Raw genomic sequence first — 24,409 nt, 5'->3', positions numbered from 1 at the left:
AATCTGCAACGAACCAATCGTCGCTTAGATGAGCGGCGAACCGTTCCGCGATTGGGCAAAAGCAGCGCAACGGGATGAGAAGTATAAAGTGCGCCGCTTTGGTGAGCTGTGTCAGTCAGGAGACCGCCGTGGGGCCCCCCGAGCTTAAGAGGGCGGGGGAAGGATGGACGCGGGTGAGTGAGGGAAATGTTTGAGGGGTGGGGGGAAGCTGTCAATTGGGAAAGCTTCGTGGGTCGACATGCAGCTCTCTATATTTGGGGTAGCGGGCAATGGGTGTGGAAAGAAAGAAGTCGGTTTGTTTGTTTGTTTCATGGGAGGACTAAATTGCGGACTGGGCTAGTAGGTGGAACTGTGGTCATGGATTGCCTAAAAGAGAGAGATCGAGGAAGGGTCAGCTCTGTTGCCTTGGAAACTGTGTTTTCTTAGGATATTTTTTTTAATTTGTTAAATGACTGGGATTGATAGACGTTGCTAAAGCAATTGGGCTAATATGGTAGTTTGCCTCGCTCTCTCTTTTCAAATAGAGGCAACTCCACTATAACAAAGCCTGTCAGTTTGAAGACTGTACTGTATACATTGGCATGTTTTTTCCCCTAGCATTAATTGATTGCGTGGTTTATAAAGCTTTAGTGTTGGCCCTTCAATGCTTTGATTTATAGAAATAATCTTCGAAGTTTTCTAAAGTTTATAAAGGACCCAAGGTTTTCTGGTTGAAGTAGTTACAAGTGAATGCACTGATTCCTACAACAACATGAGATATGAAGGAAGAAAAATCGTGATGTTTTAATACTACCTACCAAAGTGCCATAGCCCAAATGGGATAACTAAGACTCTAAGGCAAATGAGTAATACTTTCCTTTTCATCAATTTTTTGACTTTCCCCAAACAGATAAAAAATACTTAGATACATAAAACAAGCATTTGGTCCTTGGTTTTACTGTCTGAATAAGATTATGAAGATAAGTGCAGTGTTCTGTAGTAGATCTATACCAAATTGAATTCTTGTGGAAACTTTCCAAATACATCTTAGTAATGACAGTTAAGGATATTGATTGATTGATTGATTGATTGATTGTCTTCTAATCAATCTGATGACTTCCAGGTCAAAAACTTTCTGTAATTTTCTAAGTGAGGTTTTCCTGAAATGGTTTGCCATTGCCTGCTTCTTAGGCCAGAGCGGGTATGACTGGTCCAAGATCACCCAGTTAGCTTTGTGTCTAAAGCAGTTTGCACTCATGGACCCCGGCTCTCTATTTAAAGAATGAATTTTGAAAATTATCTTTTTTTAACTGATCTTTCATAAACAATTGATAATTAAGGCATATAAAATACATATGCTTTTTCCACAATATATGTATATGTTTTTTCTGTCGGATCACCCTGGTATATTGAAGGAATGTCACAACTCCTTTTTGCCTCTAGGCCCAACCCAGGGCCATTTCAAGGCAGTTAATTTATTCATAGCCGACAACTATATTCTATATATATCACATGTTTTTTGCTGAAATTTAAATTAATTTTAATTTAAAATTAATTAATTTTAATTTTAAAATTTCAGCAAAAAACATGTGATACATATATATATGCTTTTTCATATATATATATATATATATATATATGTTAAAATGTTTTCAGCTGGAATTTTAAAATTCTAATTTTAACACATACAGAATATAGTTGTCGGCTATAAATATATTAACTGCCTTGTAGTGGTCCTGGGTTGGGCCTAGAGGCAAAAAGGAGCTGTGACGTTCCTTAAATATACCAGGGTGATCCGACTTAAGAAAAACATATATATATATATATATATATATATATATATATATGCTTTTTCATATATATATGTGTGTATATATATGTCACATGTTTTTGCCGAATTTGAAAATTAAGGGAGATTAGGATAGATCTATTTCGGCCTTATTTTGGCCTCATCAGCTAGCCATACCCTCACTGGGACTTGAACGTGCAACCTTGGCCTTGTAAGGCAGCGAATTAACCTCTAGGCTAAAGTATCCAATCTCTTCAGCTATATATATATATATATATACTATTCCCATGTATTACAATTTTACTGCAATTTTATATATGCTGTACTGTACTTGAGGAATAAGGCATAGGTAGAATGCACTTCTATGTAAATCTATTTGGGATATTTAAATACATTTATTCCAGCTTGGCTCCTATAACAGTTATTTCCATCTCAGTCACTTAGTGTTTTGACCATTAGCAGAATAAATCTTTATGAATTTCCTTCTCTGCATCTTCATTTGAACATATGTTAATATTATATAAGCTAAATGACTGAGTAATATTAGTTCACTTTTTATGTTCTGTTCTTTAAAAATTGGCATTTCCTTTTTCTGTTTTTATGTTTATTTCCCAGTCTAATCTCCGATGTTAATTCTGAAATTTGATAATTTAAATTTTGGAACATATGTATTGATAATGTTTTAACTTCATGTAAACAGTGTATTGAATGTAACGAGACTTCATACTAGACTAGGCTGAGGAAAAAGGCTTAGCAGTCTTTTCTTGGAACCTCTCACATTAAATACCATTCTGAATCACATGGTGTATGGGACATGATGTTCTCTCAGGCAAGGTTGCAGAGTATGTGAAATTTGAACTGAATGGGTTCTCTGGACAGTAATTTTGGGATTTAACAATTTTTGGATTTAACAACTGAGGAAAATAGAAGGATGCGATGTAGGTTTATGCTAGAGTGCATTGTACTGATTCTCAATTCTTTTTAAAAAAAATGTAAGTAAAACAAACTTTAATTTCTGAAAGCAGAGAAGCAAATATATGCTCACAGTCAACTTGGGCTTAAAGCACGAAGGAATAAAGAATCCTTAGTGCTATCTGAGCTTGGCTGTTTTCTTGCAGTTTCATTCCCAAAACTAGGTAACACAATCTGTGCTAGTGACCATGATGGTTTTATCTAGTTTTGGTAATGAAACTTCTGCAAGAAAACAACCAAGCTCAGGGAGCACCAAGGACTTTTCATTTCAACTTTGAGCTACCAAATATTCTTCTCTATTGGCAGAATGCAGTATAATAGTTTAAGTGGTTGCAAAATGAAAGGGTGAAAATAGCCAAATACAACAAGGTAAGAAACTGGTTCTAAAGCATGGGTGCTATTATTAAGATTTCCCATCTAGCCCATGCCGTTTATGCTTGCACATCTGCACATATTAATATCAGTCTTGATTTTGGCAAGACGGGCCTGATGTTTAAAGATGCTGAGAAGAATATTGAACCTGGATGTTAATGTTCATCCAATGTTTCTTGCTAGTAATCCATTCAATTACTATTAAAGTCACTTGAAGGGAGGCAAGGATGGTTATAGTTATAGTGAAGTGGTATTTGAATTGTTGTCATAATACTGAATGCGTATTTATGTGATCACTATATGTTCTGAAAAAAAGGTGAGAAATTAAGGCAGTTATTTCAGTTCATAACATGAAGAAAATGGTTATTACTGGCATTTGATAATGTGCTTATTTTCAAAATAGGATCAGACCTAAAATAATAATCTCAGGGGAAACCCCCCCCCTTTCATTTTAAAAAAACATCTGTGGGAAGGAAAACAGTGCTTTAGTTTAATTAAGTCACAATATTTTCTGTCTCTGTTGTTTGATGTTAGAACCTGGAGGATAATTGCTACATTTCCCATTATCTGAAACAGTTTTATATTGTATCTCGAATGGCAGATCCTGAAAAGTGTTTGTGTTTACTCTCTTTGTTTGTTTTGTGCAGCTACTCTCACTTATGATACTCTCCGGTTTGAGTATGAAGATTTCCCAGAAACCAAAGAGCCTGTTTGGATCCTGGGGAGAAAATACAGCGCACTAACAGGTATTTCTTCTGCTAATATTTCAAGGGCTTTATGATTCTGTACCATGACTTCAAGTCTGCTGTCTCTTCATAGATTTGACATGCCTTAGAATGCATGTAGGCCAGTTTCCTGATCTTATTCTGGACCAGCTCTGCCATCCTAACAAACACCTTACTTTCTGCTGAACCTTAGAGAAAGCACATGTTTTGCAGATGATAAATGGTAGATGGTATTCTACTTTCCTATTGATATTATTATTATTATTTTATTTATTCTTTGTCCAATATACAATACATATGGAAGAGAATAGACATTAAGTAATATATATAAAGATAGAAAGTAAAGAAGAAGAGAAGTAGATGGGAGGGAGAGAATATATATGATATAAGAGATAGGGAGAGAATATATATGATATATATATATATGATATATATATATATATATATATATATATATATATATATATATGGAGAGAATATATATGATATATGAGATAAGCAAAGACAATTGGACAGGGGACGATAGGCACATCAGTGCACTTATGTACACCCCTTACTGGCCTCTTAGGAACCTGGAGAGGTCAATCGTGGAGAGTCTAAGGGAGAAATGTTGGGGGTTGGGAGTTCCACGCTTCGACAACTCGATTGTTAAAGTCATATTTTTTACAGTCAAGTTTGGAGCGGTTAATATTAAGTTTGAATCTGTTGTGTGTTCTTGTGTTGTTGCGGTTGAAGCTGAAGTAGTCGTTGACCGGAAGGACGTTGCAGCATATGATCTTGTGGGCAATACTTATATGAGAGAAGTTTGAAAGATATTAAACTGTTCCCCCCTCAAAGAACTTATATCACATATACTGTTTTATAAGTGCCAAACAATTTTTAACTTTAAATGTTGAATAGCTCTAATTAAAAATGAATGTATTTCAGTGAACATTTATCACTGAAACCATGCAAGTGTATTGAAATGTTGTTTGCCTCCCTTTAGAGAAAGAGGAGATTTTGTTGGATGTGACTTCCCGTCTTTGGTTTACATATAGAAAAGGTTTTCCAGCCATTGGTAAGCACCAGTTTTTGTTTTCCAAATTGTTCTGGAAATGGTGCATGTTTATTTCTAAAAATCTGATTTCTTTACAACCTAAAGAAGCCAATTGGAATACATTGGTCTGGCATATTTGTTGGTTAGGAGATGAGCGGCAAATAAATTTCATAATAAATAAATGTTACATTTAGTGTTTGTTAAACCATCCTGACATTTAAGTTCATACTCAATTATCTAGGTTTCAGCACATAACATTGGTTTATGGTCTGTTGTGGACTTTTGAATATGCTTTCACTTTATTGAAAATAAGATTCTTCCACTTTGAAAATAGTATGAAAGGATGGAAATTGCAGAAAATAAAAAGGTGTCCTTTTAAAAAAATCAGGGTTGTATATTTAAAGCATATAAGCCAGTGGTTCTCAACCTTTCTAATACCGTGACCCCTTAATACAGTTTCTTATGTTGTGGTAACCCCCAACCATAAGTCTATCCCAGTTCTCCCAACAGAGCTTTAAGCTGGTTGATAGGAAGGTCAGAGGGATACCCCCACTGTAAACGCCTGATTGGTCAGATTGTTAAAATATGTTCCAAGGCAGCAGAATAGAAGCTTTAGTTTCTAACACCGTGGGAAATTTGTCTTTTAACCTCTGTGGATGATTGTTTGACCCCCCCCAAAGGGGTCCCAAACCCCAGGCTGAGAACCACTGATATAAGCCATCCATCTTTCAACCAACTTTATATCATTTATATCATTTTTTTCTTTCTATTTGCATAAAGATTAAAAAGCAAATGATAAAAATAGAAAAGTTTTGAAGTTTGAAAATAATTTATCTGCCTTTATTAAGCCATTGTGAAATTTCTAAAAAGGCCTGAGAGCCAGAGATACTTCTAAAAAGATTGAATTTTTGGCTTGCTTAAAATTTTCTTGTAGTTGTTGTTCCTACACAGAGGTAGAAAAAATATGTAAAATTCTTATGTTTTAAAATATTCATAGTGCATTTGGGCTATATATTTAAAAATTGTCATGTCTAGTATTTTGGGACTTAATTATTATGAAATGGTTAGGAAACTTTAACATTATCATAACCATATACATTTGCACTTATATTTAGTTACATTGTCCTAAAATGTCTATATTTATGTTCTTTATTTTCCTCTCCTAATTTACTGAGTATCTGAGTAGACAACAACACAATAGAAGGAAGCAAAATATTACTCACACTCAATAGGATATAACACTATATATGTACAGGTAGCCCATGATTTACAATAGTTCATTTAGTGATTGTTCAAAGTTACAACCAGACTGTTTTTTACACTTATGACTGTTGCAGCATCTCCATGGTCATATGGTCAAAATTCATCCACTTGGCAACTGACTTATATTTATGACAGTCACAGCATCCTGGTGTCCTGTGTTCACCTTTTGCGATCTTCTGACAAGCAAAGTCAATGGGGAAGCCAGATTCACTTAACAATCATGATACTAACTTAACAACTGCAGTGATTCACTTAACAACTGAGGCAAGAAAGGTCGTAAAATTAGGAGAAATTCACTTAACAAAAGTTTCACTTAGTAACAGAAGTGTTGGGCTCAATTGTGGTTGTAAGTCGAGGACTTCTTATAGTTTCGTGTTTCCTTATATTCAGAGGAGCATAACATCAAATTAGTATATTTATATTTACAACTGTATTTTGACTTCTGGCCCCTGATCCTACTCAGGTACATCATAAAACTCCAATGATTCAAATTATTAGTGATTACAATGTTCCCTCGCTTTTCGCGGGGGGTGCGTTCCGAGACTGCCCGCAAAAGTCGAATTTCCACAAAATAGAGATGCGGAAGTAAATACACTATTTTTGGCTATGAACAGTATCACAAGCCTTCACTTAACACTTTAAAACCCTAAATTGCAATTTTCCATTCCCTTAGCAACCATTCAGATTATTATTCACCATGTTTATTTATTAAAGTTTATTTTAAAAGATATTTATTAAAGGCAGACGAAAGTTTGGCAATGACATATGACATCATCGGGTGGGAAAAACCGTGGCATAGGGAAAAAACCCGCAAAGTATTTTTTAATTAATATTTTTGAAAAACCGTGATATAGACTTTCCGCGAAGTTTGAACCCGCGAAAATCGAGGGAACACTGTACTTATAAAAAAAATCTTGGTTGTGTGATTTGTTTATGCAGGAGGAACAGGTCCAACATCTGACACTGGTTGGGGTTGTATGCTAAGATGTGGCCAGATGATTTTTGCCCAGGCTTTGGTTGACAGGCACTTAAGTAGAGGTAAGTCACATTACTGTGATGATTATAATGCAAAATCATGACTGTCCTTATATTCAGGTAACACGAAGTTCTTCATAAAGGTGTTTTATACTGTAAAGGGAATGCCTAACGAAGCAGGCCTATTTATATATATTCCAAGTTCTCCTTGGTAGCACCATTTCCTTTAAATATATAACTCTTTTCTTGGGAAACATGGTGACTCACTGGGTTGACAATCAGCAACTGCTGCTCTGTGATTGGATGTGTACTCATCATTCGCTCCAGCTCCTGCTGACCTAGTAGTTCGAAATTGTGTAAAAACACCAGTAGATAAATAGGTACCACCATTAGTGGTGGGCCCATTAATGGGGACATGAAAGGGACCCCCAAACAGGTGTCCCATGAGCAGTGGTGATATCACTGGCTAATCCTTTCACTCTGGAAGTGCCACCAGCACGAATGTGATGACAATTCTTGTCATGATTAAAAGGGCTATGGAAATTAGTAAGTTTGATGACAGATCATTTTATTTACTTCTTGCAGTGTAAAGTATATTTTGTACATACATTTTTCCATAGAAATTAATTATTGGAGTTGATTGTGAAATACAATAAAAATAAAAGCAGAAAAGTGTTTGTCATTTTACATGCAGATTACATGTAGACCAGTTTTAACTTTTGTATTAGAAAGGATCCATTTAAAGCAAGTTGATCGTTATGGTATGAATACCTTGAAAATATAAATGTGGCAGCTGTATTTTCTTTAACACTGCCTTTTGTTTCTTAGATTGGAGGTGGATGAAAGGAAAGAAACAGACAGACGACTATTACAGTGTTCTCAATGCTTTCATTGATAAAAAGGACAGTTACTACTCAATCCACCAAATAGGTAATATGATTATTAGCACTATAGGCAATCAAGTGTGAGAATATGTTTGTTTGCAAACATAGTATAAATTACCATGTTTTATTATTGGTAATTGGGTTAGGTAAATAGTAATGTAGAAACTGGCCCAACCTTTCAGTTTTCTTCTATTATAGATCTAGATTATTTAGGGACAGGCATTTCCAAATAAAACTTAATTGTGTAATGGCCAACTGCTGTACAAATTAGAAATAAATTCCACGGAGTTTAATAGAACTTACCTTCCGATGTGAGCATGTCTATATTTTCACCTTACAATCCATCCAAACAACATAGGACCACTTTTATTATTTAAAAGAGTTTGTACATTTTGTGCTGGAAGAAGAAATCCTAAAGAAATTTTGTTTTGTGGATTATAAGATTAATAAGCTAAATGTCAAGATTTCAAGTAACAATCCCAATGAAAGAAGACTCTGAAACTAGGCATTCCTCAAAGTTCCATTGTACTAGATATGTCATACTGGCACATCTGGGGAAACCCAAATCTGGAAGCTTTCAGGTTTTTTTACCATCCAAAAGAAAGTCTAAGTCCCTTCCCCACTACCCATAAGCCCATCACATGGTCCAATCAATGCTCCATCCCAACTGGAGATGCCTCCCTACTACACCCCTCCAGGTGCAGGACAGACTCTTAGAGAAAGGAATGTTGTTATGGCTATATACTGTATCTCCCTAGTTCTCTACAATCTCCCCTCCCAATTTCCCACAGCACTAAATGTGGCAGGCCTGAAGATCCAAGGCCTAAGCCTGCTTCCTGGCCTGACACTAACACTTCAATTTGCCTTCAACTATAAGTTACAGTATATAAACCATATGTAACCTGTAGCTGTACCCTACTTTACATGAGCCCTACTTTAATCCCTTTCAGAATAAGCAGTGTTATACAAACTGAAACAAGGGAATCAGAAATACTAAGCCAAGGTAATTAAAAACATGAGCTGGGGCAGTGATGACAAACCTTTCTTAGTTTTCATACCAAAAAGGGGAGGGGCGTGCAGGAGGGGCATGTGTGTGTGTGCCCATATCCATAATTCTATGCGGTGGCCCCGTATATGCATATGTGACCTACCCAGCATACGATGGCATGCTCATTTTTCGCTCTCCCCATCCTTCAGAGCCTTTCTAGGAGCCTGGGGAGGGTGAAAACAGCCTCCCCCCCACAACACCCCTGGAGGTCCTTCTAATACTTTTCACATTTTGTTTGCTCCTAGAGTCCCTTCTAATAGAAGGGTAGCCATATAACTTTGTTTAATAAGAAATAAGGTATAATTACTTTCATATGCATCTACAACAACTAGAAGTTGCAGTTCATTTTTTCTGCCCATCCATAGTGAAATCTTTCCTTCACTTCCCAATACGTATGGTAATATAATTTCCCCTGTATGAATCAGACCTTCATTCAGATCTTTATATTTTTCCATTTTCTCTTAGTTATGGATAGAAAATTCCTCTTTGAAAAACATATGGCAGACACTTTGGTTAAGATTCGTTTTAAACCAGCAATTTGTTCAAAATAATTATTTAATAGCAACTTTTATTATCTAATTATTCTTTTATTATCTAAGCATTTTTGTTTATTTTTGTGTCTCTTCTCTCTCTATGGAAGATAATCTCTTGCTGCGAGAATCCTTTTTTTAAAAATCTGTCTCTTCAGACATTTGCATTGCAGCATTCTCAATTTTCCATCAATCACAAAGAAATATAAGTGACTCAAGGATTTAAGAGCTATAATTAGAAAAGGTGGCATTTTATCTTAAAGGAATTAATGGAGAATACAGGAAAACATACTCTCTGGATACTGAAAGGGAAAAATTACCTTTCTGTTCAGTGCGAAGAGGGCATTCTTTGCATCTCTCAAAATAGGCTGTTATCCTGCACCAGGATGAGCCACTGACACTGAAACTCATAATCTGAAATGCATAGCCTCAAGACTACACCCAAAAATGGCAAAATAAGGCATTACTGCTTATTTTTCACTTTTTAAAGTATGACATCTTTGCAAGGCTTTGTCTATATTTTTCCAATCATTAAACTTCTTCCATGTCTTAATGAAGGCCAACATTTTCTAGCTGTGTTCACTCAGCAAGGTCATCCCTTTGCCAGACATCTTGCTTGCAGCATCAGAGATCAGATTTTAAAATGCTCCCCGAGGAAAAAGCCCTTGCCCTAAAAAGCATAATGATCTTATAGTAGCAAGGGATGTCAATAAATCAATGTTGCTCAACCTTGGCATCATTAAGATGTATGGGTTTCACTTCCCAGAATTTTGTCCTGACTTCTTAAAGTTATGAAGGTTGACAAACATTGCAATATACTGTATATGCCTGGAATTAGTTCTTTGTTTCGAAGCCTAGTGGGATTCCCTATCCAGACAGGGTAGAAAGATTTTTCCCTGATGAATTTTTTTGTATGACCTTCAAAAAATTTATTATAGTACATTTCTCCAATGTTCATGAATACACTTCTCTGCTGAATAGGTATGTTGTTATTTGAAACATTTCACATTTTTATAGGACTTTAGTTCTGTACTATTAGGGAGTCTAAATACTTGTCTAATTAAGTTTCTTAAGTGATTGAGAAGTAGCCTTGAATGAGACTATGGATCAATTATAATGTGTTTGTTGTAGCCCAGATGGGAGTTGGAGAAGGCAAATCCATAGGCCAATGGTATGGACCAAATACAGTTGCACAAGTACTTAAGTAAGTATTCTGTAGCTCCAATAGTTATAGTTTTTGATACTGTATAAAATAAAACAGTTAAATTGCCTATCCCAAAGAAATATTAAAATGTATTTTCTACTCAGTATGCCACCAAAATTCTGTATCAAGTTTTGGGATATTAAATTCCATGGGGTATTCCTAGAGTTTGTGAGTAGATCTTATAGTTTTGGATGGATGTCCCTAAGCATGCATGTTGAACCTGCCAGTTAGTCTTCTGGTTAGTGGCACGCATGCCTGCGCAACAATCAGCTGGCCGGCTGATCTGGTTCCTGGCACTGCCACACGTGTGAAGGCCAGTTGAGCATTGCACACGCATGCACACCAGTAACCAGAAGACTAGCTAGAGGAATGGACAACACCGTGGGTGCTAGGCAACATGGCTCCAGGTACCACTTGGGCATGCATGCCCTAGGTTTGCCATCATGGTCCCATATAATTCACTGTTTCCAAGAATTTTAGAAAAGCTACTGAGATTCAATATTGTCCTGAAACTTCAAAATGAAGTTCATGTAACTCATATAATATTGAATTATCCATTTCTTCTGTCGCCGTTTCTCACCCCTTGCTCCATTCCCTACTGGATCAGGCCAAACACTTATCTGATTCAGCATCTTCATCCAATAGGGGACAACCAGATGTATATACAAAGACCATAAGAAAGTAATGAGTTTTTGCCTAATGAAGAAAACAATATTTTCAGCTCAAAAGACCTGTGAAAAAATATAATTACTTTATTTTTTTTTTTAAAAAAAGCTTTACATACATTTATTGCACTATACAGTATAGGTAAATGAGTATTTATAGGATTAAAAATAGAACAGATTTGGTATAGTAGTTAAAAACTAGGAATAGGCAGAATTGAGTTTTGGAAGGAAAAAGGTACTGAGAATTCATTTTCAAAATACTGCCAAATAAACTGCCTTTCATCAGGAGTCAAATGTACTTTGAATGACCATAACAAGAACATATTAACCATAGGTGGAAACTGGAAAGTCCTTTTCTTTGTAAGCTTTCTTTTCTGTTGGTCAAAATGATAAAAATGTAAGTATTACTAAATTGTATGGAAAAGAGGAATGTAGGTAATTTGTAATACATATTTATATTCTCTTTATATAACTTCAAATGTTATCATTTTGTGTACTGTACTTCATTAAAAATATGACAGATTAAAATTTGGGGTTTTGTGTTGATTCATTGATTCTCACTCAGGTGATGTGGTTGTCCTTGGAAAATTTCTAGATGTCTTAATGCACATTCACTTAAACACCTGTCTTTAATTTTTATCCTTAGAAAACTTGCCACATTTGATATGTGGAGTTCTTTGGCAGTGCACATAGCTATGGACAATACTGTTGTGATAGAGGAAATAAGTAAGTATCATTGTACTGTTTGTGAAAATATGTGCCTATTTTTAAAGGGATATGGATTTTAAGATAATTGGGCTTAGAAAGTCACAAGACAATTGTTAGGTTTATTGGATGCCTGCTGTAGTGTATCAGATCTGTAATTGATTGATTTGAGTAATTTGTTATTGTTACTGTTGTTAAAGGTGGATTTCTGAAATAGCGCAATTTTAATTTCAGTATTTACTGTTATGTTTGATAAAATTGAATTGTTGATCTCTCAAAGCTAAGGATACATATTTTTTCTACTTATGAAAAAGTCAATTTTATTTTTGCAGCTTTATGGTAGCAACAGAATGTGTGGAAGAACCTGCTTCCAGGCTTTGCAATGTTGATTATAAATATTTCCATACCAATATAATAAACAATTATCAATAATAGATGAAATTAATATGTGGTAGATGTACTGTTTGTAGTTCTGTTTGCTGAATATATCTTCTTGAATTAGACTACACTATTTTTAAATTAGCAAGTTAGATTACATGGGCATAACCAAGGCTATTTCTGCTGATTTTTAAAAATCTTTTGGCAGGAAGGTTATGCAAGTCCAACTGTCCATGTCCTGGAGCCTCAGCATTTCCTTCTACAGAATCAGATTTTCTTTCCAATGGTTATCCAGATGGAGATGCATCTACAGACAGTTTATTGCTTTGGAAGCCACTAGTGCTGCTGATACCCCTTCGCCTTGGTCTCACAGACATCAATGAAGCCTATATTGAAACACTAAAGGTATAAAATAATTTAAATACCTGGATATCTGTAACCATGTGGTTTGCTATATGCATTTTCAATACTTAAACTTCTAGTCCATATTCATAATTAACAGTTAACTATGAACGCAATAGCATTCTAAGATCAATTCTTTATAAAGCTCAGAATGTCTGAAATACATAAATTTACATGCTCAACTGTGCTATCCAGAACTGTCATTATTAGCTCATGCTGAATAGGTAGAATTGTTTAGGTTGTTGCAATGTACTTGTGTAGTATTGTTGCAGTGATTGAAATATGCAGGTGCCTAATGCACATTTTTGATCATCCTATAGATATATTTTTCTCTTAGCTAATTCTGAGCAATTGTGTCTTCATTGACTAGTTAATAACGTGATTAAACACAAGCTTGTATAAACATTTGCCTGAGAATAGGGTTTAGTTTTCAGTAAGTAGTACTGTATACATAAAATTGTGCTGGTAGGTTTGTGTAGGGAGTCAATCATCATTTCATGCTACCATTGTCAGTCAATCTTTGTTGGAGTTTACTAATTATATAAAGTAGTTTTGACACTGTTATTTCATGAAAACTATTGCACTGTAAATGGCTTTCCTCTGTTTTCTTGTCTTAAAAATGGCCAGTGCTGAAGTAACTTATTTGACTGATCAGTGGATATATGTAAAAAAAAAACCCCAAACTATTCAAAATAGCTGTGTAATGCTCTTTATTGTGATGGTGTTGTTTTCCATTGTGATTAATTATGCCTTTATTACTTTCCAGCATTGTTTTATGATGCCTCAGTCCTTAGGTGTGATTGGAGGAAAACCCAATAGTGCTCATTATTTCATTGGATATGTTGGTAAGTTTAAGCTCTATGTATGCTGAATATATTAAAGAGTATGGGTCTGTAAGATATTTTAAACCATTTTCTCAGATGTAAACCAGTTGCTGTGAGCCAAGATAATCAGAACAAAACAGTGCTGTTGATTGACAAGTTTATATTTATACTATGTAGGAAACATCTGGTTTTGTTCAAACATAGTCATCCCTAAAATTTGTATTTCCTCAAACATTGATCTGTAAACAGGTAACAGGAAGGTTGTTGAGAAGGAGGTGTCGCTCCAGCTCCAGTGGTCCTTGGAAGAAGCCGATTATCTAGGCCTTCAACAGTCGGGATTCAGGCCCAGCTACAGCACGGAAACTGCTTTGGTCGTGCTGATGGATGATCTCTGGCGGGCCCGGGACAGGGGTTTATCCTCTGTCCTGGTGCTTCTGGACCTCTCAGCGGCTTTCGATACCATCGACCATGGTATCCTTCTGCGCCGGCTGGAGGGGTTGGGAGTGGGAGGCACTGTTCTGCAGTGGTTCTCCTACCTCTCCGGTCGGTCGCAGTCGGTGTTAGTGGGGGGTCAGAGGTTGACCTCAAGAGGTCTCCCTTGTGGGGTGCCTCAGGGGTCGGTCCTCTCCCCCCTGCTATTTAATATCTACATGAAACCGCTGGGTGAGATCATCCAAGGTCATGGGGTGAGGTATCATCACCCCATGTCCAGTCAGTGAAGCAGTGGAAGTGATGTGTCGGTGCCTGGAGGCTGTGAGGGTCTGGATGGGTTTCAACAGGCTCAAACTCAACCCTGACAAGACGGAGTGGCTGTGGGTTTTGCCTCCCAAGGATAATTCCATCTGTCCCGTCCATTACCCGGGGGGGGGGGAATTATTGACCCCCTCAGAGAGGGTTTAAAGTAAAAACTAAGAGCAAAAACTAAATTAATGGATCATTTAATGCTATCTGGCTGAATATTCACATCTACATTATTCACACATGACTATCAATTACAATGTAATATATAATATATAATTCCACATGGTCAGGGTTTCATTGTTGCTTAAGACTAGAGTATCATAAATACAAATGGTTATTTGTTTTTTCTTTGTTCTTTCTTTTTTTTTCTTACCACAATTTCACTTATTTTCTGGTTGATTTCCTTTTTTCTTGCATTATTATTATTATTTTCTTTTGTTATCGTTAGGTTAGGTTAAAAAACACCCTACATATCTTTTTAAAGGGTTTTGTCTAAGCAGTGATTAATATGCCAGCATAACTTTGCCGCATCTTATTTTCTAAATGTACACATTATATAAAACTGTAAGATGGTTAATAAAAAAAAAGGAAAATTGTAGGCCAGAAAAAAAATATAAGCCGGTTATCTCCAAAGAGTTACCGTATTTGTGGAGATAAAATTAGTATCGGATTGTTATGATTATATTAGAAATTCACAATTTCTGTTTCAATCATTTTTTTTAAGCTTGTCTTAGTAGAGACCGCCTTCTGCCGCACAAATCCCAGCGACCGGTTAGGTCCCACAGAGTTGGCCTTCTCCGGGTCCCGTTGACGAAACAATGTTGACTGGTGGGACCCATGGGAAAAAGACTTTTCTGTGGCGGCCATGGCCCTCTGGAATCAACTTTCTCCAGAGATTTGAATAACCCCCACCCTCTTCGTCTTCCGTAAAATGCTGAAGACCCACTTTTGTTGCCAGGCGTGGGGATAATTACCATCTTTCCCCCTTTTTATTATGTTTTTGGCCTTACTGTATGATAGATTAGGTTGAATGTGTATGACTGCATAGTTAGGGGTTTTGTTATGTTATTAATGTCTTCTTAAATGAATTTATTAGATTTGTAATGTATTGTATTACCGTTATGCTGTGAGCCGCCCCGAGTCTTTGGAGAGGGGCGGCATACAAATCTAATAAACTAAACTAAAACTAAACTAAACTTCTTACATGATCATGCAAAAATATATTAAACTTTGTTTCTAGCCTGTACTATGATAAAGTGGTTTGACAATCTTTAACCTGTATTTTTGGAAACTATTAAGATTATATAACAAGTTTCATAGTTACACAGAATTAAACACACATACAATTTGAGGTAGTCCGTGAATTATAACCACTCATTTAGTGTCTGTTTTGAACTTACAATAACACTTAGACTTTTGAATCATCCCCATTATCATGTGATTAGAATCTGGGCACTTGGCAACTGGCATGCATTTCTGACAGTTCCACTGTCTGGGGATCATATGATCATCACTTGTAATTTTCCCAGCTGGCTTCTAACAAGCAATAGGAGAAGCCAGATTCACTTAAAAACCAGTGATTTACTTAACAACTGCCAGAACAAGGCCCAAAAGTAGGATTTGCACATGATAACAAATCCTATTATGTTGTTCAAAAGAGGAGCAAGAATACTGCACAAATGTCAGTATGGAAGAACATGCTTCAACATGTTCTAAGTCCGGGGGCCAGAAGATAGGGTATCTTCTAACATTGTCTAGCAATGCTGAGGGAGAACATTGTGGTAAGGTTGGAGTAAAAACCCTTCTCTGAATTAGAACATATATTAGAAGATATATGGTATTTTATATATCTCTTATTAGCCATGAAAAACTGAGAAGTATTGTATTGCCTTGCATTGATTTGACATATATATCAAACAGTTTTTCATGGCTAATAACCTAAATAGAATTACAGTAGGTGTAGAAAAGGGAAAGTCATAGGAGCAAAACCGTATGAATTTGCTTGCTTTGACTTGCTTTGAAATCTGTCCTAAGCCTGATGGAAGAAGTATTTACTTCAACCAATAATTTAATGTGGCTGGACATTCCCATCTCCACACTTCCAGCTCCATATTCATTAGGTGGAGGACTCAAAATTTCCCTTAGAAATTTGGACTGCATGAGTTTCAACAAAGAAAGATTGTGGACTGTTCCAAACTGCACCATATAATAATTATGCTAGAGGTTTGGCTTAAAAATCTTAAGAGCTGCAGGTGTTTATATTGGCCTTTACTAGAGTAGTAAAATCTTAAAATATCCACTGTCATTTTATGTGCATTCTGTGTAACATAGTTAGCATCACCCATTTTCTTTCCACTAGTTTGAAAGACCACTGCTATATTTTTAAAGCAAAACATTTATTCAGTGGCGTTGTTGTGGATACTCAGGAGCCTTTAGAGTCAATTGGCAAATGCAGTAATTTTTTTTTTGTAGGGTGAGCACTGTAATTAATTTCCAATCGTTCCTTTTTATTTAGCTATATACAAGCAATAGGGGTCCCCAAGAGGATTACTGCATCATATATTTATAACTTTATAATTGTATGACTAAACAAGCAGAATAGCAATATGCCTCTTTACTGTTTGGGTGGTTGAAAATTCAGGTTATCAAGCCAATCTACCATTTCGTTTGAATACAATTTGAATATAAAGAGTTTCTGATGTGCAGTTCTGTTTTAGAATTTTGGTAGCTAGAATGGTGTGTCGTCTGATATTTATTTATTTATTTATTTATTCAATTTTTATGCCGCCCTTCTCCTTAGATATCTCACAATGACATACAGTATTAGAATATTTTATTGTGGTTCATGAATAAGAAATAAGTCAATGATCAGTGGTGGTATTTAAACATCTTTTGTGATACGTTTTGTCTGAGATATGGAATCAAGATAAAGGCAGGACCGAAATACTATTCTGGGGTCTATATTTCTCAGTAAGATGTTCAAGTATAAGGCACTGATTAATTGTAGAGTGACCTTCTATTAAGCAGCTTTTTCTTTTGCAGGTAATACTTTAAGTTTCCAATGGATATGTGTCGCACAGAGTTTACTGATAATATTAAGGAGCTTATAGATTAATGATCTTTCCATTGATCTTTATTTAGGTGAAGAACTAATCTATCTTGACCCACACACTACTCAGCCTGCAGTGGATCCTGTAGACAGTTGCTACATTTCTGATGAAAGCTTTCATTGCCAGCATCCGCCTTGCAGAATGAGTATTGCAGAGCTGGATCCTTCTATTGCAGTAGTGAGTATGCTTATCTGAAGTTCACTTTCCTATCAAGGGAGTGCTATGATTTTGGTCAATCCCCTAGTTAGGGTTCTTCAAGCTTGGCAACTAAGATTTGTGGACTTCAAGTTGAAGTCTTCAAGTCTTAAAGCTGCCAAAGTTGGAGACCCCACTCTACTTAGCTACCAATTCCTCTCTTTATGAAGATATTCTGTTGTGCGCTCCCTTTTCATCATAAAATTAAATTCTGAAGCATGAAAAATAATTATTTCCAGATTACAATAGTTGAGGCTTTTAGATTATGGGGTAACAGAAGAGAGACAGGTACCCTAGATAAATCTAGACAAATGAATGGTCAGACACCATATTCTTTACATCATGTTACAATATTACAGTATTACAAGTAAAGATCATCCATTGAAATTTAATGTAGGAAGATTCAGGAGAGACATAATTTCATACAGAATCTAACTAAATATAGAATGTTCTCCCTATAAATATAATGGCAATACATTGGGGTGGTTTTAGAGGAAACTGATCAAGTTGATGGACAATCAGGCTATTATTGCCTACTAATGAGGATAGAATCATAGGCAGCATATCTTAAATACTAGTTACCGGGTTTTCATATTGCTTTCCAAGTACAAGCTTGTGAGCTTTCGAAATACATTTATTGACCACTCTGTGATAATGCTGGAAGAGAAGGATTCGTCACTTTTCTAATAGGGGGTCTTCTTAATTTGAATCTGTTTTAGAATAATAAAAATATTGCCATTGTAGGGATTCTTCTGCAAGAAAGAAGAAGACTTCAGTGACTGGTGCCAGCAAATCAAGAAGGTTTGTATGTCCTAGGCAAGGAACTTTGGGAATGTAGTTTCAAGAATAAATATACAAACTATTGTGATGGAAATCCTGTAGCCTATTTATTAAAGCATTAATATAATGATACGGTGCTAGAAACAGTATTTCCACGTCAGTATATTGTATTGAATGCAAAATAGATTTTAGGTTACACTAAAATGGTTGGATAGAAAATTCAACACTGAAGTCTGAAATTATTTAGACAGTAAAATAATATTGATTACTAAAAGGGCTTTGAGACTAGCTAGTTGTAGCACTTCTAGCATTGCTTTCACTTTCAAGAAACTAACATTTTTTGGTATTTAAAGAGGATGGAACAAAAAAATATTACAGTAGCAAAGTCTAAATGACTTAATTTCTTTAAAAGGCATGCAGACTTGATTTGTAACAGTAACAACTTTCTTACTTTTGTATATTAAATCAATAGTGGGGGAAAAGGAAGAGGAACCTAATTGTACATTACAGGAATGGGGGGAAGGTTAAAATAATTAAACTTATCCAATAGGTCTCCCTTGGTGAGATAGTGGATATAAATATGATTAGTATACGAGGGTCACCCAGAAAGTAATGCACCACATTTTTTTCTGCAACAATTATTTATTGAACACAGTGAAACTTACACACAAGAAAAAATGATGTTTCTTCTAGGAAAAAAAAATCCTCGCTAATCTCTGTCCCGTTCTATGGCCTTCCTCTAGTGAGACACAAGGATGTGTATGCCCTGTCGGTACCACTCCTTGTTCTGGTCATGAAGCAATTTCTGCACTGTGCAAATCACCTCTTTGTCATCCTCAAAATGTCTTCCATGACTAACTGTACTTCTGCCGAATGCAGATTCTCCATAAACACTACACAAACGTTTGTGAATGTTCCCAACAGTTTCTTTCTCTGCAGTGAGAAATTCAATGACGACACACTGCTTGTAATGTACATCACTTACAGACGCCCTTTCAAAACACTGCTGCAGCTACACTATCTGTCTGAAGAAATGCAAAATTTACACACGCACTCCTGACAATCAAATAATGCATATCTAAAGTTTCACATTTGTTCCATTACTGTAGGCTGAGGAAAAATATGTGGTGCATTGCTTTTTGGGCGACCCTCGTAAATAAGCATACATTTTACAAATATATATAAAAAGCAAAATTACTGGTTTTCCAGCATCTGCACTAATCCTCATTTTAGAGGCAATTTGCAATACAACAAATTGTATTGCAAATCGTACTGAGGAAGCGCAACCAATCTCATTGTACATATGTTGTGCAGTGACAATACAAATTTGAATTGAATTGAATGCATTGTTAAATAAAATTGCACTTGCAACTCTGCATATTGTGGCAAAATGCACACAAAAATATATATTCAAATTTGTACAAGCTAGCATATAAGGATAGATTAATGTAATGAAAAACAGTGAAATCAAACTACGTATGTAAATTTGCCCGTCGGGTTCAAATCTCCCTTGAAAGCTGTTGTCTTACTGGTTGCATTGATTTGTTTTCTTAAGTGGAACTGTGTACCTTTCTATTCTCAAATACAGCATATTTTCCTGTGCTTTTATTATTTTGTTCCTTTTTACTGTTGGAAGCTGAAGAGAATTATACCAAATGTAAAACCACTATGCTTTTCAGAAGAACCTTTTTTTAGTATTGCAATATGCTATGCATTTATACATTTTAAGCAAGTCTTTACAATCATAAAGACTGAAAATTTGTTCTGTAAGTGAAACTGAAGGTGCATTATTTAAATCAAATATTCAATACCCATAGAAATAGTGAAGGAGTATAACTGTTTTTAATACATTTCTAACAGTTGTCACTGATTAGAGGAGCCCTTCCCATGTTTGAGCTAATAGAACATCAGCCTTCACACTTCTCTAGTCCTGATGTCTTGAATCTCACTCCAGGTAATGTTAATTTATTTGGTTATAGAAGGAGTAAATGCTGTATGAGTTTTAATATTTGATTTTTTTTTTATTCCGGATAAATTATGATAGCATGTTTCTTCGTTACTTAAGAAATAATACTAGTTTTCAAATTTTATATTTTGAAAACTGGAAATAAGGAGGGACTTTCAGACTGTGAGAGCAATCAATCAGTGGAACGGCTTGCTTGCAGAGGTAGTGAATGCTCCAACACTAGGGACCTTCAAGAAAAGACTGGACTGCTATTGGAGTAGTGTGATGTAGGGCTCCTGCACCAGCAGTGGGTTGAACTAGATGACCGGCAAGGTCCCTTCCAACTCTAATAATTAATGAAGGTCCCTTCCAACTCTAATGATTAATTAATTAGAAAGAAAGATCTTTAAAAACCATTGGGATTGTTTTTAGATGCAGTTTCATACTATAATATTGTAATGTCAGCTGTATCAGATAACCAGACTATGAAACAGACATTATGCAGATCTAAAGTTACTTTTATCAGAACAACTTTTAGCAGGGGTGTCAAACTCCATTTCATTGAGGGACGCATCAGGGTTGTGTTTTCCCTTACAGCGGCCGGGTGGACATGGCCAGGGTCCGGGTGGCCAGCTCATCACCCATGTCAGGAGCACCTGTGGTAACCCAGGTGGACTTGTGAGCATCCTCCTGCAGAGGGAGCAGGAGGCTGCTGTAGCCAAAGAGTTCTATCTGTGGTCCTCCCAAGCTCCGTTTTTGCTGGCAGAGACACCGTGGGCCAGTTCTTCGCTATTTCCAGGAGGGTTCTGTGGGCCAGATCTAAGCACCCTGCAGGCCACACCCAGCCCGCAGGCCTTGAGTTTGATACCCTGAGCTCTATAGTAACAGAATTCTGCAGGTTTAACAGATCTTCCCTCCCTTTTATCTTCATGAAAATTGGAGAGGATAGCTGTGAGGCATTTTCTCAAAGCAATTTTTTTTCACCTGGACTCACATTTGGTGAGGGGAGTCTTCCGTCCTGGAAGTCATCCTCTTTACTCACTACATTATAAAACAATTCTAAATCCTACAAAGCAGAGCTGCTTTTGCAAGATTTTTGTTGCGTGAACTACTTTGTACATTGAAAAAAATTCTGAAAATAGATTTAAGGCTAAGCTATCATTCTACCTATGTACTGTGGCTGATGCCAATTAAGCTATCATAGACTGTGTACATTTGCTAAAAATAATAGTTAAACTGGCATTACCTAGTGTTTTTATTATTCAGATTTTAGCAAATCACAGCTGGTGTTTCGCAGAGTTTATATTTAATTATAATTGAATGTGTTGTGAAAACAGTCTAAATGCAATACTGAAGCATATATGGTAAATCTCTTGTAGATTCTTCTGATGCAGACAGATTGGAAAGATTCTTTGATTCGGAAGATGAAGATTTTGAAATCTTATCACTCTAACAAAAGAAATTACAATAACTGCCAATTTGGGTTGAGGGGGGAGGGGAGCTCCTTGGAGAGCTTCGGGCTACCAGCTTTCATAGGTGCTTGTTGACATCCTTGCCTCCCATTTACCCCAGCATTCTGTGCAAACCTTGGAGCAGAGTGGATTTTTGCAGTGGGATCAAGAAAACGGGTCGTCATTAAGGCCTTAATAGCTTTAGTTACTTTCTCAGCGCAAGGATATCCATGGGAACAGGATGCAAAGTTTCCAAGGAGCTGGAAATTATTTTCATAGGAACAGGCACAAAGGCTTAACTATAATAGTAAAAGTCATTCGGAGTGTTTGTCTTAAGTCTCTCTAAATTGAGACTTAGGGGGTCTTATTACTTCTGTTCCCATTTTTATAGTATGAAATGAAAACCAGCATAACAGCTGTGAGACAGGTATTGCATTATGTCTCCCTAACCAGCCGGCCATATTCTGAATTATTTGGGGCCACAAGCTCTCTCAAGATTGACTACACCAAATGTTCCAACTTGTACTTTAGATTTTCTCCAATACAGTGCTTCCATACTTTTGATTTCAAAGTTGCAATTTGTTTTTTAAAAATATAATGGTCTGCATTCTAGCAATCACAAGAGCATATCATACAGAACATGTTACAATATGTTCTAAAGATGACAAGAGAAATCACTATATGGAAGGCTCTAAGTTACTCACTTGACTCTTCTCATAGTATGCACAAACTGAATGGTGTTATTCACATTTTGCTTCTTTATATCTAATTTTTATTTGGACATTTTTCTATTTTGTATTAAAAATATGGCTGCTATTTAATAAAATGAGGTGAAAACATCCATTAGCTCATGAATTAAAAGTACCTTCCGATTCTTCCTTTTAATATAGTTTAGACTGTAGTGGACACAAATCTTGCATTAACAGCTGTTTTAAAACCACCATCCTAGGCCAAAGGTGTGTTCTCATCTCCCTCTTTTGGAAAATACTACACAAGGCTATTTATATTAGGTGTCTTTGTTTCTTATGTTTCAGTTCTTAATATGAAATTCTAAAGAAACTTAAAGCAAATTCAGCATCCCTTAAATGATTAGCTTTTTGGCCAGGATTTCCAGCCTATTATATTCCAAAATAGCAGAAGAGCTCCTCTGTTTCTAAAAGGTAGGAATGGCTGGCAAAAACCCATCAGTTCCAAGCATTAGCTCAATCAATGGATGTTGCAGTGGCAAATATGTTTACAAAGCATTCTTGCCTGCATTTATAAGCAGAACTGTCAAAACTACAGATGGTTCTATAGCCATCTATAAAGTAAATGCATATAGTAGGTCCAGTTGCCTATTTAGCTACTAGAAATCAAATTGGAACCATGTTGCTTATTTGTCATTGTTATAGCTTGCTGTGCTTCTCCTTCTTTTGGAAGAAGAGCATAGTCAGATTGTTTCATTCATCAACTGCTTTCAATTTGTATCTGAATAAAACACATTTTAAAAGGCTTTTGTATTCCTGGTACTTTTTTCTGCATTACTGATTGAAAGTAAGACAAACTTAAAAGAGAATCATAGTTTCTTTTAATAAAAGCTCTATTTTAATAAGTGAAGCTTATAACCTAAATGCTAAAATGACTGTAATGTACAGTCGATTTAGCAGAATATCAGAGATTAAAATAAGAGCAAATAATTGAATAAATAAAATAGCAAAATCTGAAGTTTGTAACAAATGAAGTAACTTGAAGCGCTCAGATATTACCAAAAGAAAAACACCTAACAATGTGATGGATTACACAGTACCATATTTTTGGGAATATAAGACACCCCTTTTACATACACATCCCATCAAGAGGGTGAAAACATGAGTGCATCTTATACACCAAATGTAGCCCCACCCAGACTACTCTTTAGTCTGTCTGCCAACAATTTACCTCCTTGCAGCAAACAGCAAGAGCCTGATTAGCACAAGTCTCTGATTATCTGCCTCCCAACACTCAGACGATTGATTGAAGTTGCCGGCAAGCCCACATGCTGAAATGAAAGTGAAACTAAAGCTACACTGAGGCAAATTGCTGAAGGGAGAGACAAAGGTTGAAATTGGCTGTTTGCTGCAAGGAGGTATGTCAATAACTATAAATGTCTACAGAATGTTCAAATTATTAGACTTATTTTTTAAAGACTGCTTTATTATTGTTCTAGACAACTTAACAAAATGAAGCTTTTTAAAATAAATGCTTGATCTGAAGAGGCCCAATGCTATTTTACCTTCTTTTAAATAGCAGAGAATATTTCCAGAAATCCACATCAATTTTAAAGATCTGTAAAAGTCTAATCTGAAATGTCCTGTTTTGGAGGAGATTTATTTAAATAATTGGGAGAAGTATGATTACATTTAAGAAAACTTTCTGGGATTAATATATTGCCATAATGTACATTTCTCTGGGTCAGGC

General features: G+C 35.9%; 1 protein-coding gene across 1 annotated transcript; it reads left to right on the top strand.

Annotated features, from left to right (window-relative positions):
- Positions 1-53: 53 nt before the first annotated feature.
- ATG4B (autophagy related 4B cysteine peptidase) lies at positions 54-23,465 on the top strand. Its single transcript, XM_070753213.1, has 13 exons — positions 54-173; positions 3,760-3,858; positions 4,823-4,894; positions 7,076-7,174; positions 7,940-8,041; positions 10,705-10,777; positions 12,089-12,168; positions 12,734-12,930; positions 13,694-13,772; positions 17,634-17,779; positions 18,542-18,598; positions 20,438-20,531; positions 21,902-23,465. The coding sequence occupies exons 1-13, from the start codon at positions 164-166 to the stop codon at positions 21,973-21,975; spliced, it is 1,182 nt and encodes a 393-aa protein (XP_070609314.1). The 5' UTR covers positions 54-163; the 3' UTR covers positions 21,976-23,465.
- The last annotated feature ends 944 nt before the right edge of the window (positions 23,466-24,409 follow it).

This window comes from Erythrolamprus reginae, chromosome 5 (genome assembly GCF_031021105.1).
Source record: "Erythrolamprus reginae isolate rEryReg1 chromosome 5, rEryReg1.hap1, whole genome shotgun sequence".
In the NCBI taxonomy this organism is placed as follows: Eukaryota; Metazoa; Chordata; class Lepidosauria; order Squamata; family Dipsadidae; genus Erythrolamprus; species Erythrolamprus reginae.
Note: the sequence above shows the minus strand (reverse complement) of the source record. Positions and strands in the feature narration are given on the sequence as shown.

Bases quoted from the DNA above. Each gene is read 5' to 3' on its own strand.
- ATG4B (XM_070753213.1), top strand. The intron at 3,859-4,822 runs GTATTTCTTCTG...GCCTCCCTTTAG, and splicing joins AAAATACAGCGCACTAACAG to AGAAAGAGGAGATTTTGTTG. The intron at 17,780-18,541 runs GTGAGTATGCTT...TTGCCATTGTAG, and splicing joins TGGATCCTTCTATTGCAGTA to GGATTCTTCTGCAAGAAAGA.